The following is a 23371-nucleotide window of genomic DNA, read 5'->3' as shown; positions in this document are numbered from 1 at the left end:
AATGCATTGATTGGCCATACGTCGGATTCTTTCACTTGTGTGCTTGGCCTATAAGTAAACAGTCATATCAGAAACTCGATGTGATGCTCTTAATTTGAAGTTCCAAAGCAAACATCCGCTCGGAAGCCGAAAGTAGCGGAAGTACAATACTCTCAATGTAAACAGTTTCGCGTCGTCTCGCAAAAGTTTTGCGAGTTCTCGCAAAAATCGGTCTTTTTTAACCCATCATTTTTTTTCCTCATGGGCTCTGTATGTTTTGGACGTTAGCCTGAACGATTTTACATTGGCATGATTAAAAGTCCCATTGTGTTTGGGGCAGGAAGGGGGGCGGAGGATAAAAAGGAAAATAGCCGTTGCGAGGAACGCAAATTTCTCGAAAATGTTGTATACAAATTTACATGTGTGTACAGAAAATTGTATTTTTCTTTTATGCGTCGTGTATTCTCTTTAGTATTCTACATCCGCTCCATGACATATTACTTCCGGCGTAAAGGTCATAGTTACGACAGGTCAATGTGTCCTTCGGCACGTGTGCTGCACTAGTAACCGCCTCCAGTGCTAGCAAGAACGGCGTGTCGGTGGTTTTGGTAGTGAAAAACAATCTACTCTGTTGTTAAACGTTTCTTAATATTCTACCTTGTAATGCTTAAGTCAGTTGTTCGTGCGGCGGCGGCCGCTTTTCGCCTTCCGACCGCTACCACATCCACGGCACGGGCTCTTCCGCTCAGCTGCCCAACACTATACGCACCAAGCCGGGCCACTGCCAGACCCTTCACCCGGTCCCTCTGGATGATGAGTGGCAGCGGAGCGTCTGGGTACAGGCCAAAGCTGTTCACTTCCAAAGTGTTGAATCCTTCGGCGTCGTGCGGATGCGGTGGACTGCACACAGAGGGTAAATTTACTGTTTGGCAGTTGTAGGCTGTCTTGCTAGCCGGCGTAACGCTGGAGTTGATCGTTAAAATTGTCATTTGAGTTCATGCTTATTCACGCGGTAACGGAAATACACGTGGAAAGTCAATTAAGTGACCGCAAGATAATGTTAGCACTAGCTTGTTAGCGTTCACCTTGAATCGTGCTACATAATGTGTACACTAATGGGCAGAATAGCCTATTCTTATAAAGCCATTTCATTGAAAAGTCAAGCTCTTTTATTTTTGTAGCTGTAAGAGCCAAGAAAAAGTCATAATTTTCAGACATTTTTATTTATTTATTTTTTACTACAGGTGACAAAGCATTTGGGCAGTTTCTCTTTGATGAAATCAAAGAGGAGAAAAAAATCCAGAAAAGTGAAACCTTGCCAAAGATGTCTGGAGGTTGGCAACTGACTTTGGACGGCACAGAGGCTCAACTAACGAAACACGCTGCTGCGGAAAAGTAGGACTGTTGTTTTATTCTGCGCTTCATGCGACTCTTTAACGTGTTCGTCTTCTCTGTTCTTTAGAATTACTGTCACCTTCAATGTCAACAACAGCATCCTTCCCAACTTTGCAGAAGAGGCAGACGAAGGACAGCAGAAGTCAGGAGAGGAGGTAACAGAAGTCATAGTTGTTTTTTTTTTATTGTAACTTTAAAGTAAAAAGTACTGTGCTTATCTCCACAGGTGGAAATTTTGTCAACACCCAACTTTGTTGTTGAAGTAACAAAACAGGCTGCCAAACACAGCCTGGTGATCGACTGCCAGTTCCTGCAAGATGAGGTACCTCACACACACGCGACGTACATTGTAAACCGCATGCACGGTGGCAGCACGTCAAACCTGAGCTGCTGTTTCCAGATGGGTCACGGCGAAGGAGAGGAGAGTGACATCTTTGGCATCTGTGAGGTCAGCTTCCAGCCAGAGGGTGATGAAGACTGGAAAGAGACCAGCTACACACTCACTAAAGACTCTCTGAATGACGTGAGTTTTGACAAGTGGAACGCCGGTTAGCGTACACCCCGGTTCGCCTGCTTTTTGGTATCCGTTGAAAATTTATGCCGCAGTTTTGCCTCTGTTTGCATATATTTTCCATTGGCGTACAATATGGTGCGCGTCTTGTGTTATGAATACTCTGTTCTCTGGCTTGACACATATTTTTTGCTTGTGCTACAGCTCAAATGTCTAAACAACTATACGAACATAACACAAAAAAGGCTTCTTTTACATTAAAATAACAATTTATTTACAAATATAACACAACGAACTATTTACAGTTCTCACATTTGGAACTGAACTGTGTGTGCATGTGTGCGCACGCGTGTGCATGCGGTAAAATTTCCCTACAATGCGTAACCTTCTGCACGCTCTCACTTCCTCCTTCCTGTCGTGTGTGTTTTTTTTCCGTCCACGTGATCTCCGCCGAGCTCTTATCAAATGGACTTCTGCCACCTCGTGGCCGTTTTTATGTCTTAAAATTGTTGCGTCGTTACCTATTTTTGCCTCTCGCGCCAACAAAACGTAAAAGATGTATAAACACGTTTGGGATCGGGCGTTTGGGTTTATAAAAACAACAAAAAACTACGTCTTTGGTATTGAATGAGTTAAATGGAAGGTTCCTTGAGGGTCAGTGTGGAGCCACAAAATAATCCAATTACAAAAAAAACGAAACAATTGTGACAGTTTTAGTTGTTGCTTTTCAGGACCTCTATGACCACATGATGGACTTTCTGGCTGACCGGGGCGTCGACAACACCTTTGCTGATGAACTGATGGAACTGAGCACTGCCATCGAGCATCAAGAGTACATCAAATTCCTTGAAGATCTCAAAAGCTTTGTTAAATGTAACTAATATATTTCTAGAAGAGACACACGTCTGTCATGTCCAGTCCACCAGTTGCAGCTGCAGCGCTGCGAGAACTTTGGGCCACTCTAAAGCAAGACTGGGGAGTGGGTCAACCACGTCGTGTTATTTAGATTACACATGCTGACAATGTTAATGTTCATGTCAATGCTAGCCACTCTGGCTCTCTCCTAGTTTTGGGAGTGTTCAACTCTCTTAAACGTTTACGACCACATCATTCTCCCAAGAGCAAGTAAGTTATTTAGGCAATCAGGCATACAGAACAACACCACAGAATGAAATGTCCAATAAAATGATTTCATAATAACGGTTCTACTTTTTAAAACATTTCTATCAGATTTACAGAGCCTAGTTAACAATGTCCTCTAGTTAACAAGTTACTCGTTACTAGTTACTAAAATAAAATCTAAATGAAATTGTGCACATTAAAAAATATATATATATATTTTAAAGAACTAGAAAAGCACTCTGAGAGCACAGACATCCCGCCAAGCGCATTAGTCCCCCGTCCCCCCCTCCTCCAAACACCGAAATAATAATCCTACATTTTTTGGATCAGTCTTTGATCTCTTGTAGAACAGGGGTATGCAAAGTGTGGCCCGGGGGCCGTTTACAAGCAAGTGCTTTTTTTATTGGCCCTCGGCACATTCTAAAAATACGATTAAAATACTGAAAGTAAAAAAAAAAAAAAAAAGCGGGGAAAAAAAGCTGTAATTTTACAAAAATAAAGACAAAATATTAAGGGAGTAAAGTCATTAACAGAAAAAGTAGTTGAAATATTTTAGGAAAAAAGTTGCAATATAAGAAACAAACCTAACAAAGAATTAACTTGAAATTTTAGATAAATGCTATGTTATGATCATAAAGTCAAAATATTATGAGAATGAGTCATATTAGTATGAGAAAGAAAATGTGCAAGTAGAACGTTAATATTTGTAAAAAATAAAGAAAAAAAAACAGCCAAAGTAATTAAGTAGAAACAGTCCATAATAATAAGCTATGTCACTGATAAAATGAATATATTTTATATGTGTAAATATACTGTGTGTGTGTGTGTGTGTGTATATATATATATATATATATATATATATATATAACTGCTCAAAAAAATGAGAGGAACACTTGGAAAACACATCAGATCTAAACTGGGGGAAAATGATCTCGAATATGTTTCCTGATAATAAGTGGGTGATGTATTAGTAACAAAATGATGCCACATCATTTGATAGAAATGAAAATGATCACCCTATAGAGGGGGGAAATCAAAGACACCCCAAAAATGAAAGTGAAAAAATGATGCAGCAGACTGGTCCATTTTGCTAAAATGTCATTGTAGCAACTCAAAATGATTCTCAGTAGTTTGTGTGGCCCCCACGTGCTTGTACGCATGCCTGACAACGTGGGGGCATGCTCCTAATGAGACTACGGATGGTGTCCTGGGGGATCTCCTCCCAGATCTGGACCAGGGCATCCATGAGCTCCTGGACAGTCAGAGGAGCAACCTGGCGGCGCTGGATGGACCTAAACATAATGTCCCAGAGGTGTTCTATTGGGTTTAGGTCTGGTAAACGTGGGGGCCAGTCAATGGTATCAATACATCACCCACTTATTATCAGGAAAGATATTCAACATCATTTTTCCCCCAGTTTAGATCTGATGTGTTTTCAAAGTGTTCCTCTAATTTTTTTGAGCAGAATATATATATATATATATATATATATATATATATATATACACACACACACACACACACACACATTAAATATTTTGTTTGGGTTAGTTTAAAAAAAATAAATGTAAAAGCGGCTCCGCCATTTTTTTAGTTTTCAGTATGCGGCCCTTAGTGGAAAGCTGTTGGAAACTTGTCCAGTATTTGTTTTTCCCAAGCACTCTGACCATTTTTTGTGGAGTTCTATGCACAAATGCCAAAAATGGTCCTATCTCGCAATGTTGAAGAATCCTTTTAAACATTCCTGGATCCAGACGGTGATCCGGATCACCCCCAAAATTTAGTGAGTTCTTCCATAGCACATTTCCCCCAATTCCTGAAAATCTCATCAAAATCCTTTCAGAACTTTTCAAGTTAATTTGAACACAAAAAAACAAACAAATGCCCGCAAAAATATGATAAAAATAATATACACTACCAGTCAAAAGTTTTAGAGCATCCCAATTTTTCCAGTTATTTATTGACGTTCGAGTGGTTCAAGTCCAGTGAATAGCTTGAAATGGTACAAAGGTAAGTGGTGACGCGCCAGAGGTTTAAAAAAAAAGAAAGGGTAAGGTTACCTAAAACTGAAAAATAATGTGAATTTAAAAATGATACTGTTTCAGGGACCACAAAACGGGTCAACAATTTAAAGCTGTTCTGCAGAAATGGAGGTTGATCAAGCCTTGGCAGTTGGTGCAATCCATTCCTATGGGTCCTCTGAGTTCTGGAGTACTTACTACCTCCTCTGTCTGCATAAAAACAGTGTTGGGAACATCCTGTGGTACTATACCCTCATGAACATCAGCATTGTACTGAAGAAAGTCATTTGTTGCTACAAAAATGGCAAGAAAAAAGGGAATTGACAGTGGAAGAGAGATGGACCATCTTATCAAAATGTAACTTTTTTCCTCCAGAGAAATTGGAGTATTCTAAAACGTCGGACCGGTAGTGTATATAATTAAAAAAATCTATTAAAACCAATACTAAAATGTAAATATAAATACATTAATATTAAACACACAAATAGAATATTAATTTCATGAAATGTATCTGAAAGGAGAGCATGAGTACGTTTTTAAGTCAAATTCATATTCGGGGTTTACGTCCGCCCCTAGCTCCGCCCCTGGATGTTAATTAGGTCTATCAATAATTACCACCTCTGGCTCCGTAAGGACTTTAACACCATGGAAGTAGATTGAATTGTGTTACACAACCATTCACTCACACACGGACGATCGCGGTTGACTTGGTGTCCACTAACCCGGGACTGCACGCGTTTTCAGGAGAAGGAGGAGGGAGAGGACCAGGTCCCTTCCTACAGTAGTTTGACCACGCAGGCTGAAAACGCGGCATGGCGGCTAAAAGCAGGCTTGGTCCACTCTCGGCGAGCGACCTCCGCGACTCTTCCGAGTCAGAGCCGGAGGTGGAACACCTTTGGACGCCCGTCAGCGGTTTGGCCTACGGGCCTTACCCCTACACGCAGGTCATCCACAGCGGACACTTCATGGTGTCGTCACCCCACAGCGACGCGGTGCCGCGCGGGAGGAGAGGCGCAGGGTGTCCCGGGTACGACTTTGACACGGTGAACCGGACCTGGTGCCAGACGTACCGCTACGGCCCGCTCAGCACGCGCAGCCTGAGCATCGACCCCACACTCACGCGCTTGTTTGAGTGCATGTCCCTGGCCTACAGGTGGGTATTTCCATTGGTAAACTGTTCCCCTTTGCTTGCTTGAAACATTTCATTACCCTTATGCACCTTGAACATGACATGAAATAACTTTATTTTGTATTTATTTATGAACACAATCCGTACTTTGTATCGCACTTCTTTCTGATTGATGTTACACTGGACACGCGCATGAGCTAACGCTATCCAACACAATACTGCCTTTCCCAATGACTATGCGTTTACTTTTAATTAAAATGCTTATCGTTCACGGGTGTAGAACTGCACTGCACCATACTGAAAAGTGTTTGTAATGTTTTTGTTGCTTGTTTAAAACGAGCACCTCCGTTAAAAGCATGAACGTTGTAAAGGCGATGCTCGTGTGTATGTTGTAGAGATGTCAGAGTCGTGAACGAATCGTTCAAAACTCGCGGGTATTCGTCCATGTTAACTCGCTCACTTGGCTTTCCACACAGGAACGCTCCTGAGATTTTTTGGCGGATTGAAAAGAATTTGCGTCCACACTGTGCCGGATTAGTAAATAGTTGCATCCAGACGGGAAGGATCACTTGGTGAAAACGCCGTAGTGCATAAGGCACACCTACGTGTGGCGCTGTGAACAGACACGCAGACGGAACCAGGCGACACATCAAACCATAAAAGAAGAAAGAACGCACGCGCACGAGTCCAGCGTCTTCCGCTTTCCAGGACGCATCTAGACTTACGAGAAGCAGCATTACTGTTGCGAGTCATTTGGGAGTATAAGACAACAAAATATCAGGAGAATGTTGACTGGGATGAGTCTTGTCAGTCACAGTATTCATATATTATGTTGGTTAGTCGTCAAAGCTCACTTCTGGTCACGTGGCGGTGGGTCGGTGACCGACACAAACACGATGAGCCGGCGTTTTCAGATTTTCCCACTGTGGAAGCCCTTTTCAAAAACTACACAGAACGTCGTTTCCGTGTGTACGAGAGGATGAAACCATAAAATACTTTGCCGTTGCGATCTGAAAACATTTCCGTGTGTATAGCCCCATACTCACCCCTGCCACTAGCCAGGTAGCGTGTCGGGGCATGATGATTCGGAGGAGGGAATGACTCTATTAATACGACTACCCGAGTTGCTTCAGTGAGTGACTCATAAGAACTCGAGTCAGTAAAGTAAATCGGGTTTGCTATCACTAGTGCAAAGAGTAAAAACACAAGCACTACATTTGTCAACTGTTTTTGCCATTGACTCGGTTGGTGAGTGAACCTTGTTGAAGACTGCAAGATTCAGTCTGGTTCTGTTTTTTGCTTGTCTCTTGTGCAACAGCTTGGAAACTTGACTATAAACTGGACTTTGATTCTAGTTGGCTGCACAGGAAAGATTGGATTGTAACTGAGGTAAAGCACAGACAGCACTAAGATGAAGTTCCCCTCTGGTTTTTGTTTGTTTTAGGTTTTTTTTGAACACACAGCATAGTGTATTGTGGCAAAAATCCCTTTTCATTCCTGGGGGGGGGGGCAATAAACGGATAATATTTAATAATTGAATAATTAATTTTATTGCTGTGGTTAGGAGGCCGAGGGGTCGAATCACCGTTGGAAGGTCTCTGTGTGGAGTTTGCATGTTCTGCCCGTGCGTGCGTTCAGTTTCCTGAAGAGTTTGTCCATCGATGTGAATGCGAGTCCTAATAAGGACAATTGGTTTAGTTATTTTTGGAGTTTGCATTTGTTTTTTGATCTCGCAACATTTGTGATTGTAGAGTTTTTAATTTGCGGCATGTTTGTTTTTGGGTGTTTGTTTTCGGTTGTGGATCACCGTAGCTATTTGAATAGAAAATGAAATTTGTTTCATGAGTGACCAAAGTACAGCTCGGGGCTGTTTTTTTTTTAATTTATTTATTTATTTTTAAATTGGCCTATGGCGCATTCTAAAAATATGACTTAACAAGAAAACTAAAAAATAACAAACAAAAACCAACTACATCAGCAGAAATGGAAAAAAATCTGCCTTTATTAGAAGGCTCTAATAATGTTAAAACCTGTATTTAGAAGGTCCTAAACAGGTTTTCTATGCTCCAAAGCCGAAAATATTCCATTGACAAATAAGGAATCTTACTTCATGGAAATTCACTTGTCTTGGTCGGGTCTGGAACCAATTATCAGCGCTAACGGAGAGATCACTGTGGTTCCTCATGATGAGTTCTGTGTGTTAAGAGGTGGAGTTGGGATCCACACCTAGCTGCTGTATGGAGCCGTAACGAAGACAGTCCCATTATAATGCGTTTCTATGTATTTGTGTAAATCTTTCTATCTGAAGGGCAGTTTCATCTTTGCTGACATTACAGGATGTATTATGCTGCCTGTTTTCCATAAACCAGACGGGAGTAAACCCCCTTCCCTCCGCGTGATTATCTTTATTTTGTTGAGTGTGTTTCCCCTGCTCAGCTTCCCAGCAACATTGAGTGTCTCGCATTAGGAGGTCCTCTCTTGTCCCTTTGGAAGCAGATGGAGTCAGGAAAACAGGTCAATTAGCAAGATGGGGTCCTATTAGTCAAATTCAGGACAGCTTTTCCACAAAAGCGTGTGTTCCACTGTCGTCATTTCTTATTTTCCTCTTCACTCATTCAGTACCAAAGACGTTTTTATGATCCCAAACGCCCCATCCCAACAATGCATTTATACGTCGTTCACGTTTTTCTTTGCGCGAGAGGAAAAAAGAGGTGATGATGCAACTCCACTAATGCACTTCACTTCAGAGCACTTTTAAGCCATAAAAATGGACACAAGGTGGCAGAAGTGCATTTGATAAAAGCTCAGCAGTGATCAAGTGAAGGGAAAATCACACATGACAGGAAGGAGGAAGGGAAAGGGTGCAGAGAAGTGGAGGGAAATGTTGACGCGTGCACACACATAGTTCATGGTGTTATATTTGTAAAAAAAAATCATTTTGATGTAAATAATCCCTTTTTGTGTTTATGTTGGTTTCTGTATAGTTGTTTAGAAAAGCAAAACATATTTGTGTCAAAGTGAAAGTTGCTTGAAATGTGTGTCTTTCACAAAAACAGTTTTTCTCCAGGGGTGCTCCGATCGATTGGCCACGATCAGTATCAGCCGATTTCTGTGAAAAAGCACAGTATCGCCATATGCTGATGATGCCATATGCCGCCCCCATCGCTGCAGCCAGCCTATAGCGACCATCTCCCACCCATTTTCCCTTCACAAAGCCAAAACAAGCATGTCTGCCGCGTGGGACTTCCTGTCTTGAGAGTGATAGAAGTTGTGCACCCTGCAAAACACGCCTTAAAAAGCTTTTTAGTTTGCTGTGGCATTTGGGGGGGCGGGCACTTGGCAGGGTGTGCGATATGATCGTCGGTCGGGCGGCAGCTAATTAGCTAAAACGCGGGACACGCGCCCGTGATAGCCCGAACAGTGGTTGGATTTGTGTAACTGGATGGGCGGACGTCGGCGGCTCCCTTTTTTAGTCGGGAACTAATATTTTTCCTGAAACTTGCCTATGTTCTACTGCTGATTACTAAAGAACGGAAAAAGGTAGAAACAATTTATTTCTGATGAAAGACGGGAGTCTAATGTTTCTTTTGGTAGGTTCCATGTTTATATACTGTAACCATAGAACACAATGATCTGTGTGCCTTGAAAGATCCATCAAAATGGCCTCAAATGGCTGCTACTGAAGGGGGTTTCTTTTAAAAAAAAAAATGGCTGGGATTGAACGAGTTAAGAGTTGGAAAAATGTGCTACAAAATTCTTGCTTTTTCGTCCTTGCAGTGGGAAGATCGTTTCTCCCAAGTGGAAGTCTTTCAAGGGTCTGCGGTTGCTGTGGAGGGACAAGATCCGTCTAAACAATGCAATCTGGAGAGCGTGGTTCATCCAGTGTGAGTCCTTGGATCAGAACAGAACTTTGAAGGCGGCCAAAGCCAACACTGTGTCCTGCTGTGCGTGTGCTGTGTTTAGATGTGGAGAAGAGGAAGAACCCAGTGTGTGGCTTTGTCACCCCATTGGAAGGATCTGAGGCTGATGCACACAGAAAGCCTGAAGTGAGTCGTTGTCAGGTATTTTTTTATGTTTTAGTCTTTGGAAGTGATGCATGTGCTCTTGGTTGGTTTCATCCAAACAGGCGATAGTCTTAGAGGGCAGCTACTGGAAGCGACGGATTGAGGTCGTCATCAACGAGTATCACAAGTGGAGGATATATTACAAGAAGAGAGTCAGTGTTCCTGTTTTCCTCTTAAACTTGTATTCCAGCTTCACCTGGTGGTCTCTTCTTCCCTTGCAGCTTCAGAAGGAGAAGGATGGCATTTTATCAATGCTGCAGGAGGTATGACAACACGTTGTATTTTACTGTACTCTCACGAGACACATTAGTCATACTGAAAGAGACTCTTTCATTATTTCTTTGTGGTGCATCACACCAGCACCTAAACCCCATCGTTTTCCAGATAAGAAATAACCTAAATCCCATGAATTACTGAGATGAACTCCTATTAAGATGACACGCATGTTAACTACGCACGCACAGGGAGAACATGCAAACTCCACACAGAGATGCCCAACCCAGATCTTCCCCATCTCCTGACTGTGTGGCAAACATGCTAACCACGAGGCCACCGTGCGACCCCTGCTTTGCACCAACGTTGCAAAATGTAAAATCTTGCAATTTTTTGACAGGTCTTCAAATTTTGATCAGAAGGGTATTTGGAGGAACAAAACGGGGCGCATGAAAACCGAGGTTTCCCTGTATTACAAATCGTACAACCGGAAATTTCTAATGTAAATTTTCACTTTATTTGTACTGGTGGAATTTTTGATACACTGTTGCAACAAAATTTACAAACTTTCCGTTTCTCCCGCCCCCCCCCCAATTTCAATTTCATTACAACATATGAATTTCAAAGTTTTCTAAATGAAGAGACTTTCCCATGCAAGTGTAGCTCTTGTGATGCGCAGGTCTGCTGTCGACTGTAGCTGGAGCGTATCATCATCATGATCCATGCGAGTGTTTGTGGCCTTTTGACTCCCTCTGTCGGCGAGCTGCAGAAAGCGGTGGCTGGAAAAAGAAGTCATCAAAACACAGAACAGCTTGCGTCATGGCCCCAACGTGCAGGCAACTGACGCATGTGGACTGCCAGCGGTCACAATACCCCCTGCACTTCTTCAGACCTCCTCTTTATTTTTGCGTGAATTTAATGTCATTTAATCATACCTGACCTACTTTCTGCGGGGGGGTAGGCTGCACTTTCGGCGTCGGTGATGTCACGTGCAGAAGCAATCAAAAGATGGAGAAAGCAAAGAAAAAGAGGCAGCAGAAACTAGCGAAGCACAATGCTGTTGAAGTCAGGAAACGCGCCCTCTGAAAGCACACAGAACTCAACTACGCCTGCAGAAAATGATTTTTTTTCTGTTCCGTCTTTCTCAGTTGTTTTTTTAAGTTGATGTTTACGTTGTACAAGTGTGGGGGGGGGTTGAATAACCTGTACTGGCAATTATTTTTAAGACTATGACAAAGCAATATGTCACCACTTTTTAATCATACACAAGTTTTTGAAATGAGAAGTTATTCAAAAATTGTATTTACAGATTTGTAACCGAAACATCAAATTAACATTTGACACCAAAGGTTTCCCGCTTTGTCTTTGATGACATGTTCAACCCTCTTCTGTGGATTACAGCTGCAACACGCACATTGAAGTTTGTGATGACATTGCCGCACGTTCTGTGGGACTACCTGAAGGAGAGGGTGTACTGCAACAACCCACGGACCCTCGAGGCCCTGAAGACAGAAGAGGAGTGTGGATTGAACATGTCATCAACTATAGAACTGTGTAGAAAACAAGAGACAAAGTAGGAAACATCCATCCATCCATCCATTTTCTATACCGCTTATCCTCATTAGGGTCGCGGGGGTATGCTGGAGCCTATCCCAGCTGACTTCCGGCGACAGGCGGGGTACACCCTGGACTGGTGGCCAGCCAATGGCAGGGCACATATAGACAAACACTCACATTCATACCTATGGACAATTTAGAGTCACCAATTAACCTAACATGCATGTTTTTGGAATGTGGGAGGAAACCGGAGTACCAGGAGAAAACCCACGCGCGCACGTGGAGAACATGCAAACTCCACACACAAATGCCCAAGGGAGAATCAAACCCAGGTCTTCCCATCTCCAGACTGTTACTGTGTTGGCCAACATGCTAACCACTAGACCACCGTGCGGCCCAAGTGGGAAACATTTGGTATCAAATGTTAATTTGATGTTTCCGTTACAAATCTGTAAACACAATTTTTGAATAAGTTCTCATTTGTGTATGATTAAAAAAGTGGTGACATTTTATAGGCCCACCCTGTATCTATAAAACAAATTCACAAACTCGCATATCACGTGAGAGACTGGACTACGATGTGCGTCTTCCGTAAGCACGTGAACTGTAGATTAACAACATCACCGAAGACGTCAAATAAAGGAAGCGGGACATCCCTCAGAAAAGGCTCACCGGGAATCGGAAATTGCAAGTTAGCTATTTTCCTCTCTTCAGTGAGCTGACAGTTTGTGTTGATGGGGGTCTTCGTCCTCCCTGCTCATCCGCATGTGAGGATGACTGCTAGAATCAGGTCAGGGACAAAGGACTGTCGTTGTTATAGAAATGGTGAGACGTCAAGATAAATGAACAAAACCAACATAATGATTGGGGCTTGGACTTTTCAACAATACGTAAAAAAAAAATGTCATGGCCCCCCCCCCCCCCCCCCCCCCCCAAACACACGCGCAGCCCTTCAATGACGGCAAATCAAGAGGCAACAAGAAATTACAACAGGAAATACGTAATCAAAAGAGGCTGTGGTCCAGTCCGGGCTTCCCTATAAATGAGACCTCAGATTGATGAGAATGAAGCAAACCATCTTGTGCAGAAGGAAAAGTCTGTGTAAGGACCTTTTTTGTGTGGATTTACAGTATATCTGGCTTTCAAAGAGAGGTGGGTACTGCAGACTATTTAGATGCAGGATTTGGTTTTAGGTGTGAAAAGTTTGCTGTTACTGTTCATTTGCACCGATCTACCTTCTGATCTATCTGAGCAGTCGGAACCTCGGTTAGCGTGTTTTGCCTCGATTTGTGCACATTTCACGGTTAGCGGCGTGTCGTGCTAGTAATACTTTGCATGAGTTCAGCTCCGTTCGTGACGTACAGTGGAACCTTGGTTAGCGTCATCAATCTGACTCTGAACGAAACATACTCTAACTGAATCAAGAAATCATGAAACCAAAGCCGAAAATGTTAATGCCAAACATGATTTTATAGTTTTACAATTGTAGTTTGACATGCAGAAAACAGCACCTCCACGTCCGAGTCCACGGTTCTCGCCTGGAAAAGCGTGGAATGCCATCTCTGGGTCAGGGATGAGATCCTGCCCCAAGTGGAGGAGTTTAAGTACCTTGGGGTCTTGTTCATGGACAAAGTAGCTGGGGGAGAGGGAAGTCTGAGCTTCCCTGCTTCGGCTGCTGCCCCCGCGACCCAAGCGTAAGAAGATGGAGGGATGGATACAGAAAACAATTCCAAATGTATATGAATACATATAAATGATGAATGAATGATGTGATTCATTTGTAATTTATATGCATTTAGAATTGCATCTAAAAAAAACCTGTTTTGTGTGAACATTTTTGAGAGTCAGCTGCTGTTGACAACATAGACAGGCGACGTAACTCCCGGTTGCCATTTTGTTTGCTAGCTAATAGGATAACAAGGAAGATGTTTTCTGATAAACAAATATATTAAGAATACAGATGGACTCATGCAGTGTATTAATAACGCGACAAGATTGTGGTATAAGTGTTTGGCGCTAACCTGGGCAGATGCTAACTGAGGTTCCCCACTGTGTTTTTTTAAATCACAAAACACCCTTGCTACCATCCTTAGCTGGCTAACAAAACGGCAACTGAAACCAGAAGTCACCTCTGTCGCCTGTCTATGATGTCATCAGTGGTTGACTCTGGAAAAACATGTTTTAATAGTCGATCAGTTGATCCCGCTGCCACATTGTGTCTTTGGGAACAGTCGTGTCCAGAATCACGTCTTCACCAAAGGAAAAAGTAACCTTAAATGGTCGTTTGTCCCTTGAATTCAGCATTTATATGCACTTTGAATTGTTTTCTGCATGTAAAACTATAGTTTGTTTTGCGTGAACATTTTTGGCTTTCCGGAGCGGATTAATTGGATTGACATTATTTCTTATGGAAAAAGCATCCATTTCGGTTAGTCAGAACTTCTGGAACCACTTAATAACCAAGGTTGCACTGTATATCTCAGGCATCTTAATGAACACCTCAATATGGCAGAATGTAACTACTGTGTGTTCTGTTGGCTTTTGTAGTCATCGTTCTAAAAAGGCTCGAACTTGGCCTATGTTTACATCTCCGTCCAATGTTCTCCAGGGCCAAATCTGCCAGGCAAAGCTGGATAAATGGTCCAGTCAGATGTATCCAGAACCTGAGGCTGCACCTGCAGACACACACATCTTTGACTTGGACTACCTCCTCTCCGACATCTCCGACACCCTGTTCACAATGACACAAAAGCCATCTCCCTGGGCCAGCGAGCGGCAAAACAGTAAGTGGTAGCTCTCTTAATAAATGCATTTCTCTTCAAAATCATTTTGCAGTCAATTTGCTTGTCAACCCATTGGAAATTGCAGGACGTCATGACTCAATATACCAGTCTGACTCACGGGTTTATCTTACAAACATTAAACTGATCACACAGCAAATAACACTCAAGCGTTACACCTCGGAAATATACAAACATGTACCAGTAAGAGTTTAAAATAAAAAAACAAACAAACATTTTAAAGTTTTCCCATAATGCATTTGGTTTGAGCAGCTCATTTCATTGGAGGACAAGCATAGAAAATGGTGGATGATGCTGCAGTGCTGCCTCTGTCCACCAGAGGGAGGCTGACGTCATTCCAGTGCCCCAATGAATGCGTTGCAATGCATTATGGGAAAACTTTAAAATAACTTTTTCATTTCAAAGTCTTATTGGTACATGTTTGTATATTTCTGAGGTTTACTTTTTGAGTGTTAAGTTGCTGAGTTGTTAGTAAAGTGTTCTTAGTAAGATGACACCGTGAGTCAGACTGTTGCGTTGTTTCACTGGTGTATATACAGTATAATGACATCCTGAGTTGTCCAGGGGGTTGACAAGCTTGTTGTGAGTGCATGGATAGCTCGTGATTGGCTCCTGCCAAAGAAAGAGCTACTGTTTCCTCACTGGCTTGCAATCGGCACAGTATTTAAACAATTGGTAGTAGTTCTGGGGGGGGGGGGGGGGGGCGAATTTACAGTATATTGATGGTTCATCAAATTCACTCGTGTTCAGCCGGTCTACACAAAGGAATAAACACAACTAAAATCCACACTTGCCATGAACAATATTCTCGCTCTGCGTGGAACATAACACAACATAAGGTTGTCTTCCTCCTCAGCTTACACTACCAATGCTGATATGATCCAGCCGGGCCTGACGCCTCTGCAGCCCAACCTGGACGATTTCATGGATATACCAGGTACTCATGACCCAAGTGGATGAACAGTTGTCTCTTGTTTATCGCGGTTCATTGTAATACGTGATAAGTGAATTTCCACGAAGCAGGATTTAATATGAATAAACGGAATATTTTTGTAGATGGAGCAAAGACTGAAGCAATTTTATCCTTTTTTTAAAGTGAAGTGTTTCAAACGGAGTGTTTAAGAGAGACAAAGAAGCCAAAAACTTCCCACTTCCGTACGGAATGAGAGGAGAACCTTTTTTTTCGTCTCAGCCATGGCATGTTGGCTGGGCTCTACTGGCTCCATGTCTCCATGCAGTGTGAAAGGTCATGTAATCTAAAGGTCAGGGGTCGTAGCGTTACTGTTGCCTACTGACCACAATACTACAAATAATGTGTTTTTTAAACTAATAGTAGGCTGGTTGAAAACCCGCGATATAGTGAGGGAGAAATGTTCGTACCGCGAAATAGCGAGGGACGACTGTATGTCTTTTTTGTTTGTTTGTTTTAGCTATTCATGTATAAAAGATTTCTTAACAGAGAATATAGTGATGTTTATGCAGAGAAGTCTGTTATTATTCCAAAGGAATGAACAGCCCACTTGTTGACATGATGGGTCGAATGTGTGTGGCTAGCAATCAAATTCACTGATCTCAGGAATTACCGATTATAGCTGTCGCTGTTTCGTGGTTAAATACGGCTTATGATTAGTCATAAAATATGCATATTTAAGCATATTGTACTTTTTTATGGGTAAATGAACTAACATACAAATATAAGGCATTCAGAAGATGCCTTCAAAGATGTTGTGATGGTCACTCGGTGTCAGTAATGTTACTGTAATGCTCGGTGAGACACACAATCATCATACTTGATCGCTGGAACAACAGACTTTTATTGCAGGTTTGATTGACGTCACAACAGGCCCAATATTAATAGTCATAATAAAAGCCCGTGTTACTGATGCAGCCGTGATCTACTCCATGCTAAAGCTCAGTTTTGAACCCCCAACATCACTTCCTGCTCTCCAGACGTCCGAAACATATTTACAGTCATCCCTCGTGAAATCGCCGTTCAAATATTGCTCCCTCCCTATATCACGGTTTTTCAAAAAACAATTAATGAATAAATGATCACTGCTTCGTGGTTGACTATGGCCTATTATTAGTCAAACAATACTGAAAGTTAAGTTGTATGTAATATTCTGGTCACTAGGCATCAGTAATGTCATGAGACACTGGCCACTGAGCCAGCAGAGCCAAGCCGACATGCCATGGCTGAGATTGAAGGGGGGGGGGGGGGTACGTTTTTGGCTTCTTTGTCCTTCCTCACTCCGTTTAAAACACTTTCTTATGTTTACAATAAGTAAATTATTTGGAGAGGCCAGTTACTCGCTATGGTAGTGGCTGTCTGTTATGTTCCAATGTGATGTAAAGTGACTATTGGCATGTTATTTCATGTCTAGAGGGCTCTAACAATATTAAGACCCGTATTTAGAAAGTCATAACATGTTTTCTATGCTCTTCTAACTACGAAAATATTCCGTTTATTAATATTGATTCCTGCTTTGCAGAAATTCCCTCATTGTGGTCGAGTATTATTGCAACACACGAGGAGCATGAGTCTTATGTCTGAAATGGCTTATTTTCTCTTACTATGTCTTCTGTATTGGGCAATACGAGTGTAAAGGTGACTCTAGGGCTGTTATTTCATGTCTAGAGGGCTCTAATAATAACTGTTTAAAAGGTGGTAAACAGGTTTTCTACGCTCTACCTACAAAAATAGTACATTTATTAATAAAGAATTATACTTAGCGTAAATTCAATGATCACGGTCAAGTCTAGAACCGATTAACCACAATAAATATGTGTTTGCTGTACTTGTATAGTGTTTGTGTTTAGTAGCATGACGGAGTCCTCGTTTAGAACCATTGCTACATCCATAGTGCCTCAGGCACTGTAGGTCACTACTCAGGAGGTGCAGTGGTTGCTTGGGCCCTTGTGACACTTTCAGTGAAGTAATCTCTGTGTCCACCAGTCCGCTGCTACAACCCTCTACATGTTGATGCAATATGTCTGTGTTGCTGTGGGGGGAAGTTTGTCCTCACAGCCAGGGGTGCTCTATGTGGGGTTGGGCGGGGATTTTTTTGTTCAGAATTTGTTCTTGCGTACGTACATTCAGAGTTTGTTACAACACACATTTTTACAATGGAATCCTCGCACAGTTTTATAAATGAGGCCCCTGCACAGTTCCATGCATTGGTCATGCATACTCCCCGGGCTTGTGCATGTGCACATTTGCACATTTGTGCATGCTCTGAACATGGCTGGCAGTCAATGGGTTAATATAATATAATCTATAGTATCATTGGAGATATTAAATTACTCAAGGATTTCAAGTCATCAGACTAAGTCCAAGTCCAAGTGGAGTCGTAAGTTTTTGATGATCTGGTCCAAAGTGACCAAAATCGAGACTGGAGTCACCAGCTGTGCCAAATAGCATCCGTCACAGTGAGCTTCAAAAACATGATCGGTACAGATGGAGGTGATTTCCTTCTTTTCACAGATATCTTTATGAACCATCGGGGCCAACCGTATGAGCAGACAGCCGGTTTTGCAGACTCGGGCTATTTTGAGAGTTCGTTTGCCCTCTACCAGCCATGCACACAGCTCCTCAGCTCCTCAGCGACACCCAGCCTACTCAGGTACCCACTTGCATGAATGCGCGACTGGACCGTGGGGGATTAAATTATTAGTGTTATTAGTTGTGTTTTTTTTGCAGGCCGATTTGGCTCAGGCCTCAACATCTAATACGGAGAGAGTTCGGACCAGACTGGGCCAGGAGTGTGAGGAATACCACTCATCCAGCATCACGGCATGCGCCATGCCATACGGACCCCATTCGTACGCCGACCCCCTCGTTTCGGCGCAGTTCACCACCACCGTGGATCATGTGGTTTCCACAGCCATCCCTCTCCTCTACCCGCTTGCGTGCCACAAGTTTGGCTATCACACGACGACCACCGGCGTGACCCCGACCGTCATCACTCACACCGCCTCCACCGTGGCCCACAGCTTCCCTCATCCAGGGGACACATACCCCCAGCCTCCATGCCAGTCTGTCAGCTACCCACCCGTCATGTCTGATCCGCTCCATGCAGCCCGGCTCCTGGTGCTGCTTCCGGCTGCTTCCCAGCCCCTCAACAAGTGGCGACTACGGAAGTGAGGGGAAGCACAAGCAAAAGAGAGGAGGAGTGAGGACAGCTGTTCATCCTGAGGGTCTGTCTTATCCCTTGTCCGATGGCACAGCCCCCACGAGCTGCCTGGCTAAGCTGCTCTCCACAGGTGCCCTTGAGCTTGTGCTTGTTACCGCCCCCCACCGCACACCACATTACTAAATTGTGTTGATTTGTGCCTGCAGGGAAGCCATCTGTTGGTTTGAAACTAGTCATGTGACAGTCAAAGGTCAGAAGACATCATCTCCCAGCTCTTTGGTAAGCACGCCTCCCGCGGCTGACACACGCCTCTTAATTTGTTCAGAACTGTTCAAAAGGAGCTCACTTGGGGTGGACGTGATGTCCATTCAGTTAATAGCGTGCACAAAGTGGCATTCATTACCAATTGTATTCATATTAAAGCACACCAAGTATAGTATGGTGAGTCACGTGGTCCCGGGGTTAAAATCTGATCAGACCTACTCCAGTTCAATCCCGCAGGCTACCTCCGGCAGCGGAGCTTTATCTCACCTGCAGCACGGAAACAGCTGGCATCCAGGGATCCCGGTGCTGACGCCTTTGCACAACCAGACTTCAGCTGAGGGTCACAGTGGAACACACAGAAGAACCTCCACAGTGTCCGTCTGCTCACTGATGACGCCGCACACGCCGGCACGGCCCTCCTCATTCCCAAGACCGAGAACTGTCACCCGTCCAGCTCTACGACACAGAGAGGAGCAGGTTCACAGGTATTGTCGGGTCGTGCGCTAGCAGTGTGGCTCCCCAGAGGGAGGCCCACAATGTTAGAGGGCCACATAGTGAAAAATGAAAGGACGCATGGGCTACTTTGGTATTTTCTAAAGCAATGTGCTAAAAAGTTAGATTCAAGAAAAAACTCTTTCTCAGAAAAGCCAATTTTTAGTATGAACCTTTTTTCATGTTTTTGCTGTTGTTGTTTTGCTGTGTTGTTTTCTTCTTAAATAATCTGTGTAAATTTTCTTTTTGGAATATTATTTATTCCCATATTTTCACTTCATTCCCGTAATATTCTTTTAATATAACTTTTTCCTCAACCAAATTTTTCAAAAATGTACAACTTTTATTTTATTTAGTTTGTTTCTCATAATGTTACGACTTAAAGAAAATAACAATGTAATATGTTAATTCTATGCTACTAAAATTACCTATTTGTCCTCATAATAGTAAGAGGTTATTCTCTTAAAATTGCGACTTTTTTTCTTGTTAGAAAAACTTTTTTTTCTCTTAATATTTTGACTTTATTCTCAGAAAATACATTTTTCCATTTCTGTTTGTTTTTATGTTTTCAAACTATTCCAGCGTACTTATGACTGGTAATTATGACTTTATTCCCGTTATATTTTGACTTTATTCTCATAACATAACTTTTCCTCAACCTTTTGTTGTTTTGTTTCTCATATTAGACTTGTTTTTAAAAATGCCTTTTTTTATTTCATATTTCAACTTTATGCTACTAAAATGACGTTATTTTTCCTCATAGTCTAACATTATTCTTGTAACACTATTCCTAATTTTTCCTTTTTTTTGTTAAATTATATTTTTAGAACGTCCTGTGGGTCAATAAAAAACAGCTATGGGCCACAGATGGCCCCTGGGCCACACTTTGGACACCACTGTTCTAGGGTCCAACCGATTTACTCAATTAATCGAAACAAGAAGCTTCTGCTTTATCAAGTAAGAAAATGTTGTTAGTTCGTAGTAGATACAGCCCGAGCCTAGTTTGTATTGCACTTTGCACATCAAGACACACGGAGGCTTTTCTACAGAACGGTAACACCCCCACAGCCACATTGTCATGGTTGTGTCTTTGCTCTTCTTCCAGTTGATTTTCCAGGATATCCAGGCCAATCATCAACCCCCGTTCCTTTAGACAAAGCCGCTCATCCAGAATCTGGTTATGGAAAGATGGAATCAAGTAAGGTAAGGACATACTTCAAAGTCGTCAAATGATTCAGTTGTGTGTTTCAGTGTCGTGTATTCTGCAGCAAACGGAGATCAGGAGGGTAACTCACATCTCAGCCGAACAGAAGAGGCGTTTCAATATCAAAATGGGATTTGACACTTTGCACAACCTCGTGACGACACTCAGCTCTCAGCCAAGCATAAAGGTACCGCCCAAGGGCGCGTGCGTGGATGAAACGAGCCGTGTGAGGCGTCTGGTTGAAACGCAGCATCTGTCGCTTCAGATCAGCAAGGCCACCACGCTGCAGAAGACCGCAGAGTACGTGGGAAAAATGCAGCAGGAGAGAGCTCTGTTGCACGAGGAGGCACAGCGGCTCCGAGATGAGATCCAACTTCTGAACTCTGCCATCAAGTATGTGGTGCGGGAGCGGGGGGTGTGGCACTTCGATACACAACACTCAGTAGACATGTCCACAGAGAAGACACTGGCTGCTACTGAAAGTAGAAAATAATGGGCCCTGAGGTCTTTTCATTCAAAGTAAACCCCGTTGATGAACTTTTACGGTCTGTCGGCAATCCTGGACTCTGTGCTCTCCCTTGCAGTTCATGCCAGCAGCAGCTGCCAGCCACCGGCGTGCCCATCACACGGCAGCGCTTTGACCACATGAGGCAAAAATTCAGAGAGTACGTCCGGGCGCAGACTCTGCAAAACTGGAAGTTCTGGATTGTATCCTCGTTGGGGTTGTGCTGCGGTCAAATGCGGAATTCTTCCATTTGCAGTTATAATGGACTCACCTGAACACATCGTTTGACATAAGTATGACTTTTGTTCATTTATATGCTAAAATTCACGGTTGAATACGGCGCGTTAGTAAAAACAATATGCATTTTGAAGCAAACGGTATGTATTTTTTTCCTAAAGTAAGCATTTTCAAGCATAAAAATTGCTTAATGAAGTAAAAAAGAAATATAAGGCATTCTGAAGCCGCATTCAAAGATGTTGCCATGATACTTGTATGTAGCATTCTACACTGGTCACTGGGTGTCAGTAATGGTTGGTGAGACACGCAAGCAGCAGGCTTCATCGACTGTACGACAACTGAGGCGTATCGTTATCATGTGCCGTTTATCGTATCGTACGACAACGGTATCGCAGCCTGTCGTCGAACAGTGCGAGAAGCTCACGTGCGACGGGGCACATAAAGGAATTGTGCACGGTGCGTATCTGCCGTGAAAATACAGTGAGAAACTGAAATGACGGTGGCTTTCTTGTCCTCAACTTGGTATCAGTTCAGCATCATCATCGAGCCGCTGTTTGAGTCCTATAATGGAATGGTGTCCACTGCCAGTGTGGAGCAGCTGTGCCAGTCCACTCTGTCCTGGCTGGACCAACACTGCTCTCTGCCTTCGCTAAGACCCAGTGAGTATGGTGGCACCCGCTGTCCCTTAACTTTGTCTGAGGTTTGTCAATTGGACATAACCCCCCACCCCCCACCCCCACTGCTGCAGTGGTCCTGAGTTCACTCCGTCTCCTGAGCACCTCTACGCCCATCCTGACTGACCCAAGCCTCCTACCAGAGCAGGCCACCCTCGCTGTCACCCAGGGTGACCCTGCTGTTGCCCCGGACCACTCCATACAGCACGCCCCTCAAGACAATACACGCAACCTGTGACTGAAATGTGTCATTACCCAGCTGCTAAAAAAAACCCAAAAGTCATTTGAATTCTAGGAACAGAAACTTGTAGTATATTTCCAGTGGTACCTAAAGAATGTCTAGAAGGAACTTTTGGTATTACTCCAGTTTTCTATCAAAAGATTTCATGTTTACGTCCTTGTATCAGTAAGTGTTCATAATAAAAACAGCATCTTGCTTAATTCAAGGGGTCAAAATTAGTCCTAGAGTAAAAATTGCAGGGGTGTCCAAAGTGCAACCCAGAGGCCATTTTCAGCCCTTAGCTTGTTTTTTTATAGGCCCTCCGCGTTTTGTAAAAATAAAATAAGATCATTAATGAGGTATATTGTGTGTTACATTAATTGGCTTTGTCACCCATGAAGCTAAGCTTAGCATATGCTGACTTACACCACATTGGTTTTAGCATGTTTAATGCACAAAGTGTATCACATCGTCAATGGGAAAAGTTTGGAGCCCCCTTGCCGAGTGGTTATCACGGGTGTCCAAAGTGCGGCCCGGGGGCCATTTTGCAAACTGCGGCTCTTTTTTTTTTTTTATCGGTCTACGGCACATTGTAGAATTAAAAAAGAATTTAACAAGAAAACTTAAAAAATAGAGAAACTTTACAAGAATAATGTCAAAATATTATGCAAAAAAGGTTTAATCTAACCGAAAAAGTTGTAATATTTAGGAGAAAAACGTAGTATCATGAGGAACTAGAGAAGCACTCAGAGTCCTACATGTAGCAATTGGATTCATAATGATATCAATATTAGTTCAGTAGTTATTCACAAAAATGGCATTTCTTGGGGCTTTTGAAGACACAACAAAT

At 42.9% G+C, this 23371-nt stretch overlaps 2 protein-coding genes across 3 annotated transcripts; both read left to right on the top strand.

The window, feature by feature from the left end:
• Window positions 1-140: 140 nt before the first annotated feature.
• On the top strand, window positions 141-3085 carry c1qbp (complement component 1, q subcomponent binding protein). 2 transcript variants are annotated; one of them, XM_054755925.1, is made up of 6 exons: window positions 470-892; window positions 1224-1374; window positions 1442-1529; window positions 1601-1696; window positions 1775-1897; window positions 2617-3085. In XM_054755925.1, exons 1-6 carry the CDS (start codon window positions 643-645, stop codon window positions 2764-2766), a joined length of 858 nt encoding a protein of 285 aa, XP_054611900.1. In that variant the 5' UTR covers window positions 470-642; the 3' UTR covers window positions 2767-3085. The 2 variants fall into 2 exon arrangements, with proteins under 2 accessions (XP_054611899.1, XP_054611900.1); XM_054755924.1 differs by having other exon boundaries at window positions 141-892; window positions 1601-1897.
• A 1974-nt stretch (window positions 3086-5059) lies between these two features.
• Window positions 5060-22872, top strand: LOC129169476 (carbohydrate-responsive element-binding protein). The gene is given in 22 exon segments (XM_054755927.1): window positions 5060-6181; window positions 9935-10041; window positions 10121-10203; window positions 10284-10373; window positions 10443-10484; window positions 14600-14774; window positions 15649-15729; window positions 18277-18360; window positions 18363-18415; window positions 18493-18883; window positions 18886-18933; window positions 18936-19070; window positions 19146-19204; window positions 19427-19559; window positions 19562-19624; window positions 19627-19674; window positions 20787-20884; window positions 20950-21072; window positions 21151-21278; window positions 21470-21593; window positions 22157-22286; window positions 22376-22872. Coding segments are annotated over 22 exon segments (2700 nt in total). The 5' UTR covers window positions 5060-5840; the 3' UTR covers window positions 22540-22872.
• Window positions 22873-23371: the final 499 nt, after the last annotated feature.

Source organism: Dunckerocampus dactyliophorus, chromosome 16, assembly GCF_027744805.1.
Source record: "Dunckerocampus dactyliophorus isolate RoL2022-P2 chromosome 16, RoL_Ddac_1.1, whole genome shotgun sequence".
Taxonomy (NCBI): Eukaryota; Metazoa; Chordata; class Actinopteri; order Syngnathiformes; family Syngnathidae; genus Dunckerocampus; species Dunckerocampus dactyliophorus.
This window is presented reverse-complemented; position numbering and strand designations above follow the sequence as displayed.

Coding starts and splice junctions, on each gene's coding strand:
- c1qbp (XM_054755924.1), top strand. CDS start 643: ATGCTTAAGTCAGTTGTTCGTGCGGCGGCGGCCGCTTTTCGCCTTCCG. Junction 893..1,223: donor CGGTGGACTGCACACAGAGG/GTAAATTTACTG, acceptor TTTTTACTACAG/GTGACAAAGCATTTGGGCAG. Junction 1,898..2,616: donor CTAAAGACTCTCTGAATGAC/GTGAGTTTTGAC, acceptor GTTGCTTTTCAG/GACCTCTATGACCACATGAT.